An 11,553-nucleotide genomic window follows, 5' to 3' on the forward strand; every position below is an offset into this window, starting at 1 on the left:
TTTCTTTTTCATTCATCTACATTTGACTGGCATTTTGGTATTCAAAATTCTTAAAAAACACAATATTAAAAAAGGTGAATATTGAAGCTCCTTCTGACAGCCCTAATATCCATGATATTCCGTACTTCATCTCAACAGACATGTTGGCAGGTAAACAACATTTTTTTTATCTTTTTCCCCCTCCTTTTTCCTCCGATTTTCTCCCATCCCAATGTTAGTCGTTATGCCAATTCCCAATCCCCTTCCTGGTCGCTGCGCACTTACCCCCCACAGTCGGTCTGGGAGAGTGGAGGCTATCACGTGCTTCCTCCGACATCTAGCCAATCAACCGCTTCTTTTCACCTGGCAGCGCGGACTCTCACTGAGAAGGTGTAACGTGTGGAAGGATCACACTACCCCCCTTAGATCCTATCCGCGCTGAGCAGGCGCCCCGACCGAACTGTAGGAGTCGCTGTTTACAACGACCCGGACCCACCCCGCCAGCTTCTCCCACCCTCTAATACTGCCAATTGTATTAGTGTGAACGGCCAGCCAAGCTGGTGACAACGCCGGAGCTGTGAGCTGGATTCGAACAGGCGAATCCAGCGTCTCCGGTGTTGGTGACGCAATCTCCGCTACACCACCTGACCGCCCCGAATAACAGGGGTTTTACTCACACAGGACAACCATAGCCAATGAGTTTGGTTACATCATGAGAATATGACTAGGAACAATATGACTAGGAACTGTATGACTAGAAACAATACAATACCATTTTCTCTCTGCCTTGTTTACGAAAAACAACTGTCCTCTACTGTCCTCTACTGTCCTCTACGGTGCTCTACTGTCCTCTACTGTCCTCTACTGTCCTCTACGGTGCTCTACTGTCCTCTACTGTCCTCTACTGTCCTCTACGGTGCTCTACTGTCCTCTACTGTCCTCTACAGTGCTCTACTGTCCTCTACTGTCCTCTACTGTGCTCTACTGTCCTCTACTGTCCTCTACGGTGCTCTACTGTCCTCTACTGTCCTCTACTGTCCTCTACGGTGCTCTACTGTCCTCTACTGTCCTCTACGGTGCTCTACTGTCCTCTACTGTCCTCTACGGTGCTCTACTGTCCTCTACGGTGCTCTACTGTCCTCTACTGTCCTCTACTGTCCTCTACTGTCCTCTACGGTGCTCTACTGTCCTCTACTGTCATCTACTGTCCTCTACGGTGCTCTACTGTCCTCTACGGTCCTCTACTGTCCTCTACTGTCCTCTACTGTCCTCTACGGTGCTCTACTGTCCTCTACTGTCCTCTACTGTCCTCTACTGTCCTCTACGGTGCTCTACTGTCCTCTACTGTCCTCTACTGTCCTCTACGGTGCTCTACTGTCCTCTACTATCCTCTACTGTCCTCTACGGTGCTCTACTGTCCTCTACTGTCCTCTACTGTCCTCTACTGTCCTCTACGGTGCTCTACTGTCCTCTACTGTCCTCTACTGTCTCTACTGTCCTCTACTGTCCTCTACTGTCCTCTACTGTCCTCTACTGTCCTCTACTGTGCTCTACTGTCCTCTACTGTCTCTACTGTCCTCTACTGTCCTCTACTGTCCTCTACTGTCCTCTACTGTCCTCTACTGTGCTCTACTGTCCTCTACTGTCCTCTACTGTCCTCTACTGTCCTCTACTGTGCTCTACTGTCCTCTACGGTGCTCTACTGTCCTCTACTGTCCTCTACTGTCCTCTACTGTCCTCTACGGTGCTCTACTGTCCTCTACTGTCCTCTACGGTGCTCTACTGTCCTCTACTGTCCTCTACGGTCCTCTACTGTCCTCTACTGTCCTCTACGGTGCTCTACTGTGCTCTACTGTCCTCTACGGTGCTCTACTGTCCTCTACGGTGCTCTACTGTCCTCTACTGTCCTCTACTGTCCTCTACGGTGCTCTACTGTCCTCTACTGTCCTCTACTGTCCTCTACTGTCCTCTACTGTCCTCTACTGTGCTCTACTGTCCTCTACTGTCTCTACTGTCCTCTACTGTCCTCTACTGTCCTCTACTGTCCTCTACTGTGCTCTACTGTCCTCTACTGTCTCTACTGTCCTCTACTGTCCTCTACTGTCCTCTACTGTCCTCTACTGTGCTCTACTGTCCTCTACTGTCCTCTACTGTCCTCTACTGTCCTCTACTGTGCTCTACTGTCCTCTACGGTGCTCTACTGTCCTCTACTGTCCTCTACTGTCCTCTACTGTCCTCTACGGTGCTCTACTGTCCTCTACTGTCCTCTACGGTGCTCTACTGTCCTCTACTGTCCTCTACTGTCCTCTACGGTCCTCTACTGTCCTCTACTGTCCTCTACGGTGCTCTACTGTGCTCTACTGTCCTCTACGGTGCTCTACTGTCCTCTACGGTGCTCTACTGTCCTCTACTGTCCTCTACTGTCCTCTACGGTGCTCTACTGCCCTCTACTGTCCTCTACTGTCCTCTACTGTCCTCTACTGTCCTCTACGGTGCTCTACTGTCCTCTACTGTCCTCTACTGTCCTCTACTGTCCTCTACTGTCCTCTACGGTGCTCTACTGTCCTCTACTGTCCTCTACTGTCCTCTACTGTCATGCACTCTTCCTAATATACTAACATACACTGCAGTACTCAAGTTTGAACACTTTGATGAACATTGTTACTCAGCTGATAGCGTTGTGCCCTTCCTGCTGACTTGTCGTCGTACAAAACGTGTAAGTTGCTTTGGATAAAAGAGTTCAGCTAAATTACTAAATGTAAATGTGAAATGTAATTAACTCGATTACAATTGAATCAGCAACACATTTCCTGTTAGCTAGCTACAAGGCAACAGCTTGTCTTTGCTGAGGACCAAAACAAAGCTCTGAACAATATGACTAGGAACAATATGACCAGGAACAATGTGAACAATATGACTAGGAACAATATGAACAATATATGACTAGGAACATTAAGCATAATATGACTAGGCACAATATGACTAGGAACAATATGACCAGGAACAATGTGAACAATATGACCAAGAACAATATGAACAATATGACTAGGAACATTAAGCATAATATGACTAGGAACAATATGCATAATATGACTAGGAACAATATGACTTGGAACAATAGGACTAGGAACAATGTGACCAGGAACAATATGAACAATATGACTTGGAATAATATGACTAGGAACAATAGGACTAGGAACAATGTGACCAGGAACAATATGAACAATATTACTAGGAACAATATGACTAGGGACAATATGAATAATATGACTGAACAATATGAATAATATGACTAGGGACAATATGAATAATATGACTGAACAATATGAATAATATGACTAGGAACAATATGACTAATATGACTAGGAACAATATGACTAGGAACAATACCAGATGTCTCTCCTACAGTATAGAGAGACAACATTAATTTGGAGGTCCTTGACATGCAAAAGGTCCAGAACCACTGGCCTGTAATATAGCGTTATTTGTTATTACCTTATTATATCAAAACAGAGACATTTTTCATAAATGACGCCTCACAGGTTTAGCATGGCCTTTTCACCAAATGTGTGCTTTTTGCGCGAAATTTCTCCAAAAAGATTTCACACACGGGAAGCCTGTCATCATGACGGATTTTAAATACTGATATTATAAAATACCCTGGTTTATTCACAGAATCATATAACCACTGAATTAGATGTTCAATTCCCTGGGGTGGTCCTTTTGCGGTGGAGAAAGAACGGCTGGAAAGGGTTAAATGGTAAAACTCCTGGATGTCAGTTTCAGTATCATATTATACATGATGCCCAAAGCAGATCCCTTTCACTGCCACACGACAAAGGGTTAAACCTTTCACAACCACACTACAGAAGGTTAACCCTTTCACTACCACACTACAGACAGTCAACCTGTGATGCCTTCTGTAGTGTGGTAGTGAAAGGGTTAACTCTAAATACATTGCAAATGTATTGCCAAACATGGAATAGAGATGTTCCTTCTGTAGAAACTGGAAACCCCTCTTCTTCTTCTTCTTCTTCTTCTTCTTCTTCTTCTTCTTCTTCTTCTTCTTCTTCTTCTTCTTCTTCTTCTTCTTCTTCTTCTTCTTCTTCTTCTTCTTCTTCTTCTTCTTCTTCTTCTTCTTCTTCTTCTTCTTCTTCTTCTTCTTCTTCTTCTTCTTCTTCTTCTTCTTCTTCTTTTTCTTTTTCTTCTTCTTCTTCTTCTTCTTCTGCTTCTTCTCCTCCTCCTCCTCCTCCTCCTCCTCCTCCTCCTCCTTCTTCTTCTTCTTCTTCTTCTTCTTCTTCTTCTTCTTCTTCTTCTTCTTCTTCTTCTTCTTCTTCTTCTTCTTCTTCTTCTTCTTCTTCTTCTTCTTCTTCTTCTTCTTCTTCTTCTTCTTCTTCTCCTCCTCCTCCTCCTTCAGAACGGTTATCACTGCTATGAAATAAAGTTCATGTTCGTACACAAACTTCTAAAACAACAATCAGATTAATCCCCACCACGTCTGCCTCTCACTCGGTGCACCAGCGCTCGGTTATACATCTCAAGAGACACTCGAGTTCGAGTTCAAGTTTTGTTTTATTTGTCGCATATAAAGTAGACGTACGGTACATTACAGTGAACTGCTTGGTCCTGTGTGAGCCTCCTGAGATTGTGTTTCATACAGTAAAACAAGAATAAAGTCCAAACACTATACAAAATATACAATATACAAAACTAAAGTACAACATGCAACAAAATGCAAAAATGAGGTAGAGATGTAGTGCAAATCTTTTAGTAATAAATAGATAAAATATGGTGTAGTGTTAAAACGTGTCTAAAGTGTCTAAAGTGTTTAAAGTGAAAGCTGAAGTTGGTTCTAGGTTCTAGGCTTTTGTTGATAGTTATTCATATGCAGGCAGGGGCGGACCTAGAACATTCGGCGCCCTAGGCGAGAGTCACCACTGCGCCCCCCCCCCCCCCCCCCAAATCAAAACATCTTAACAGTTATATAGTAAAGTAATGCACCTTGATTTTTTACAAGCAAGAACAAGAGCTACTGTAAGAATAAATGTAAAGTGCACACTAAAGAATTAAAACAAATAAACAACTTAGCTAACACAATAATAATAATAACAATAACAAACAATAAAAGAATGTGTAAATTTGCTTTCAAAGAAAATTAAGAAGAAATGTAAAGTGCACACTAAAGAATTAAAAGTAAAACAAACAACTTAGCTAACAATCAATAATAATAATAATAACAATAACAAACAATTAAATAATGTGCAAATTTGCTTTAAAATAGAATTATGTATTGTAAAATATGTTACACATAATCAAAATATAATATGCTAAATAAACAAACAAATAAATAGAAATTACAAATTCACTTTGTCTCAAGAACTATTTACATTCCACTCCCTATCATCACACTTCAAGGTTAGCCTGTAGCTCCTACTGGTTTCCATTTACAGTGCAATCCTTCTGGCCTTCCTCGCTGCAAAGTCATCAATCACATCATCATATGAAATCTGACCACCAACCTCATGGTTAATACTGATTACAGCCAGACCACTGAGGCGTTCTTGAGCCATGGTTGACCTCAGGTATGTTTTCAAGAGTTTTAATTTGTAAAAACTCCTCTCGGCTGAAGCTAATAATAATGCAGGACCTGTTGCAGAGGTCTTTATTCAGCATGCAACGACACTCAATGTTTTAGCGGTACACACAGCGGTTAGTTTTTTAGCACACACACCGGAACACACACGCATGCATTGTCTCTTTAGAATCGCCGATGCGATTCGTCTCTGCGATTAACCCATCCCGTCGTCCTTCCCCCCCAAGGGCAGCTGGGAGCAAACAGGCATCAACGTGATCTGCGCCAGGGGACCAATCCAAGTGCTCCTGTCCGTCTTCGTCAAGGACGCAACAGCGTTAGCGATCTGTTGATGTGCATGTTTTTCCATTGGGTTTATCTTATCGGGGGGGGAAACCCTTGCGAGCATGGGGAGAACATGCAAACTCCACACAGAAAGGCCCGGGAGATACCCCACCTGGGTACCTGGCATCATGGAAACCTGGTCCCCAAGCAGGAATCGAACCCTGGACCTTCTTGCTGTGAGGCGACAGTGTTAACCACTACACCACCGTGCCACTACTGTTACTGGTAGCGTTGCACTGATCCGCAGAGCAATACACAAGTTGGGATATATTTCTGTGAGCTGCTTTGTGTGTATGAATTTCAACAACTCAAGAGTTGTCATGCTCTTTGATGGCAAGTCAGGTACATTTTCCAACTCCTGAGCCAGCTCCTTCCCATCCAAATCAGATTGCCCTCCATTGTTTAAGGTGTGTACAAGTGCCTCTGCTTGCTTCATCAGCTCTTGGTGTGGCACGTCTTGGAAGTTGTACAAAATTGCATACCTTTCACCTTGAATGAATGAATGAATGAACATTGTATTTAACAGATTGCAGAATGGGTACAATACAGTACGGCTCAATACACACAATTGTTAAGGGGATGCAGACCAGAGAAAGACATTTGTCTTGTTTACATCAGGGTCCCCCATTTTCATAGTGACATTTATGACATACACAACATACATGACATCATGACATTTATGGCATAGGGACATACAGGTATATAGTACTGTTACATTTGTGACATAATACAATATGCAAATATACAGTACTGTTACCCATAGATCCTAACAGTGAATTAGGATCTTCTTCTTTTCTTCTCTTTTTATACTGCGACCCGGATGGCTTTTGTCTCTTCATAGTTCTCTAACGTTAGTCTTTCTTTCCTCGACGCTCAATTCTATAAACACTTGACTGATACCCATCACTGTGAACACCTAAAGCCGAGGCTCAGATCGACTGACCGTTTTAGATTTTTGGCAAATTTTCCCTTATGTTAGAATTTCTTTTTATGTAAAAATAATGGTTGCAGATATAGAGGGGGGCACCAAAGCTGCGCCAAGCTAAAAAAATATATATATAAAAAAATTATTTATTTTTTTATTTTATTTTTTTATTTTGGTGGCCCCCTCTGGGTGGTGCCCTAGGCCAGGGGTTCCCAAACTTTTCAGGCCAGGACCCAGAAAATAAGGCGTCAGAGAGCCGCGGCCCAATGCACATCGTCAGGCTTTTTTTTTTTCTTTTTTTTTGCCAGGCGACCGGTTTTTTAAGCCAAATATCACTTCAATCCTATTAAGTTAGTTCAAGTTAGTTATTCATTTATATGTGCTATTTATGAGAGGGCTAACTTGTTGCAAAATAATAATGATAATAATAATAGCCTCATTAAAATACTATTGTTGCTTCGGTTGTTTTCAGCGTTTTATGTGCATAATCTGTTATTTAGTTTGAAATGTTCGTTGAAATAAGTAGATTTTTCGTTTTTGTTTATTTATTAAGTTAATATAAAACCATATAGTCACATTTTAGAATACAATAGAATATAATTTTAGAATACAACTAGAAACACTGTCCTGGCCTGCTTCTAAGTTCAGTGGCCTGACAAAAAAAAAATTATAATAATAATAATAATAATAAAAAAAAAAAAAAAAAATCATCTCACGTGGCTGCTCGCGGCCCACCTTTGGGTCGCGACCCCGACTTTGGGAACCACTGCCCTAGGCAACTGCCTATATCGCCTGTAGGAAGCTCCGCCCCTGTATGCAGGGGTGTAAAAAGTACCCAGAAATTATACTTAAGTGAAAGTATGGGTACCGTCTCAAAATCGTACTAAAGTAAAACTAAAAGTCAGAGTATCTGGCTAAAAAAGTTTAAAAGTGTCTACTTTTAAATGTACTTAACCTGTTAAGCTGTAGCCCTATTTTCAGAAATTTCGCCTAAAGGTACATGCCTAAGTAAATGGAAGATTGCTCCACTTCTACAAGGTCAATTTGCATGTTCTTGGTATCTAGGAACATCTAGGGACCTGGGGGTATGTATTCCCAGTGTCAGAAATATTGTGTCTGTTACTAGGCTGAGTAAATTGTAATGAAAAAAAGGAGAATATAAATGATGATATTTTTTTGCATCTGTGCCGGTGAACCACCTTCTTGAGATCAAGTGTACAAAAAACCTAAGCAAATTAATAAAGGGAAGATGATTAAACAGAAGGATTTGTATATACGTAATAAATGATAATACATTTAATTATAAATTCATATTTGACCTTGAACTTGACCTTGACCTTATTATGGCCAAATCATACATCTATGGATAGGGAAAAGGCTCCTCTTTCCAATGGCAGTGTTAAATCTGGATTTTGTCATTTCCTCATGGTTTTACGATAAAAGAGATATTTTTCCGATACATTCTTATTTTCGGTAAATCGTATAAAACATCGGTAAAAATGAAAATATACACTTTGACTGCTGTTTTGATAGGGTTAAGGTCTTTACTATTGGCTACATTTGGGGGAAAAAACACAACCTTAAGTAAAAAAAATACTTTTTTTATTCGTTTGTGGCCATCTTCTGTAGCTTGTCACTCTGACTGTCTCTTCTTCTTTTTTTTGTCCACTTTTTCTCCTTATTTTCTATTTTTCTCCCATCCCAATTTCGCCTCACCAATTCTCCCTTAAATTCTTCCCTCCCCTGTCTCGAACGTTGCTAGACCATGCCTCCCACTGGTCAGCTGCAGTGAGGACCAAGCCTTGCATCACGTGTCCCCTCCGGTACACGAGGAGGCAGCTGTCGCATCTTTTCACCAGACAGCGCGATCTCTCAGTGGCGAGGAGTAACACGTGGGAGGCTCACGCTGCCCCCGATACTTCCTGATTCTGCTGTACATCCGCACCAACCGACCTGTAGGAGTCGCTGTCCACAACGTCCAATCCCCACCCACCGGCTTTTCCACCCTCTAACACTGCCAATTGTGTTAGTGTGATGACTGGCCAAGCCGGTAGCAACGCCGAGAGCTGGGCTCGATACCAGCATCTCCTGCGTTAGTGACGAGCGCCTTGCCCACTGCGCCACTCAGCCGCCCTGACTGTCTCTTCTTCTGATAGCACGTGTTAAATCAAAGATCCCATGTTCTGGTCTTGCACAAACACCAATCAGCATGGGTATGGGCGGGTTCATTTTCCATTGATGGGGATTAGATTGGCTGTTTTTAAATAAAGAGCGGCCGCAGGATTAATAACGTTAACGTTAGTTCGGCCAGAGAAACAAATATACTAATTAAAATAGTTGGACCTGCGAGATTTGTACTTTGTAGGTCTGCATTTTAAATGTGAGGAGTAAAAAGTATGCTTTTTTTCTCTGAAATGTAATTGAGTAAAAGTACAAAGTATACAAACCTAATAATACTCGAGTAAAGTACAAATCCCCAAAAACACTACTTAAGTATTGTAACAAAGTACAATTACTCAAGTACTTTACACCCCTGCTAAGGTGTCTAAAGTGTCTCAAGTGAAAGCTGAAGTTGGTTCTAGGTTCTAGGCTTTTGCTGATATAGTTTTTCACATGTCACACAAATATGCAAAGAACCTCTTCTGGATTTGAATGAATGTGAATTCCGACCGAGACAGACCCGGAGTTCCTCTTTAGGTGGAGGGAGCGGGGGGGGGGGGGGGGGGGGGGGGGGGGGGGTGGAGTTAGGTTTCGGTCCCACCCCTTTCTATTCCACACACACACACACACGCACACACACACACACTCTCTCTCTCTCTCTCTCTCTCTCCAGTGCAGTCCCAGTCCAGGGCGCAGGCACCTTGGGCTATATGTGTGTCTCCTGCTGGCCTGGGTGAAGCGTTCCTGATCCACTATGAACTCAACTACTGTCCACAAGACGTCGTTGGAGAACCCCAGACGATAAAAGGATTAATCTCATTTGACCTTGTGTTTGTCTGTCACTGTCACAGACATGACAGTCTTGTGATTTGGTGGGGAGAGAGATGGCCAAGGCACACACGCTGTACGTGGGGATACTGACAGGTACTGTAGGTCTTTCGCTCCCGTGTTTATGGTGTTTCCAACTAGATTAAAACAAAAAGAAACATAGAGCTTCTGCTACAAAGAGGAGGCTTCCCACACGTTTAGTTATGAAGCTGTGAGATCAAAGGCCTTGTGATCTCTTGTTTATGATTTGGAGCTTGGCGTTTCAAAGGAGGGGAATTTTGTTCCATGGTGTGACTTTATCACCAGAGTATCATTGATCATTCCTCCTCAGAGGCGCCTTTAGGCTCCTTGTAGTTGATTCTCGTGTGTGAATATCAAGTCAACTCACAGCCTCAACTTATTATCTAAAACTGTTTATCTATTATCTAAAGCTGACTCACTTTTTTTTATTTGTAATAATATCTATCATGCAGTGTGACTTAATAAAGGTAACAGCCTTCCCAGCTTTTCAGCCACGGATCACATAGGTGTGTGTGTGTGTGTGTGTGTGTGTGTGTGTGTGTGTGTGTGTGTGTGTGTGTGTGTGTGTGTGTGTGTGTGTGTGTGTGTGTGTGTGTGTGTGTGTGTGTGTGTGTGTGTGTGTGTGTGTGTGTGTGTGTGTGTGTGTGTGTGTGTGTGTGTGTGTGTGTGTGCGCGCGTGCAGTGCATACACACACTGTTTGCAGACTTCAGTGCTAAGCGATAGTTAATGATTGAATTGAGTCCACACAGCTGCAGTGCATATTTCCTGTGATTTACCAGCCATTGTTAACCCTTTCACTGCCACACGACAGAAGGTTAACCCTTTACTATCACATAACTGACGGCGATGCTCCATCATTAGCATCATTAGCTCCGCATCCGCATGACCCCTCTCTCTCACCTGGGAGACCCAACCTGAGAGCTGTGACATCATCATGACCCCTCTCTCTCACCTGGGAGACCCAACCTGTGAGCTGTGACATCATCATGACCCCTCTCTCTCACCTGGGAGACCCAACCTGAGAGCTGTGACATCATCATGACCCCTCTCTCTCACCTGGGAGACCCAACCTGAGAGCTGTGACATCATCATGACCCCTCTCTCTCACCTGGGAGACCCAACCTGAGCGTTGTGACATCATCATGACCCCTCTCTCTCACCCAGCCTGGGAGACCCAACCTGAGCGTTGTGACATCATCATGACCCCTCTCTCTCACCTGGGAGACCCAACCTGAGCGTTGTGACATCATCATGACCCCTCTCTCTCACCCAGCCTGGGAGACCCAACCTGAGCGTTGTGACATCATCATGACCCCTCTCTCTCACCCAGCCTGGGAGACCCAACCTGAGCGTTGTGACATCATCATGACCCCTCTCTCTCACCCAGCCTGGGAGACCCAACCTGAGAGCTGTGACACATCATCATGACCCCTCTCTCTCACCCAGCCTGGGAGACCCAACCTGAGAGCTGTGACATCATCATGACCCCTCTCTCTCACCCAGCCTGGGAGACCCAACCTGAGAGCTGTGACATCATCATGACCCCTCTCTCTCACCCAGCCTGAGAGTGTGTGTGTGTGATCTACTTTTTCTCCTCCTTTTTCTGTATTTTTCTCCCATCCCAATTTAGTCGTTATGCCAATTCCCCCCTCCCCTTCCTGGTCGTTGCGCGCATTTTCCCCCTACTTGCCGGTCTAGGGAGCCCTAAAGTCTATCACATGC

At 43.5% G+C, this 11,553-nt stretch overlaps 1 protein-coding gene across 1 annotated transcript in view; it reads left to right on the forward strand.

The window, feature by feature from the left end:
• Positions 1 to 9,751: 9,751 nt before the first annotated feature.
• The window catches only part of btc (betacellulin, epidermal growth factor family member), a 52,903-nt gene continuing 51,101 nt past the window's right edge, over positions 9,752 to 11,553 (forward strand). Inside the window, exon 1 of the mRNA XM_084325978.1 lies at positions 9,752 to 9,905. Coding sequence (XP_084182104.1) covers positions 9,866 to 9,905 — 40 coding nt within the window. The 5' untranslated portion in view covers positions 9,752 to 9,865. The remainder of the gene's footprint in view (positions 9,906 to 11,553) is intronic.

Source organism: Notolepis coatsorum (assembly GCF_963971535.1).
Source record: "Notolepis coatsorum genome assembly, chromosome: 12".
Taxonomy (NCBI): Eukaryota; Metazoa; Chordata; class Actinopteri; order Aulopiformes; family Paralepididae; genus Notolepis; species Notolepis coatsorum.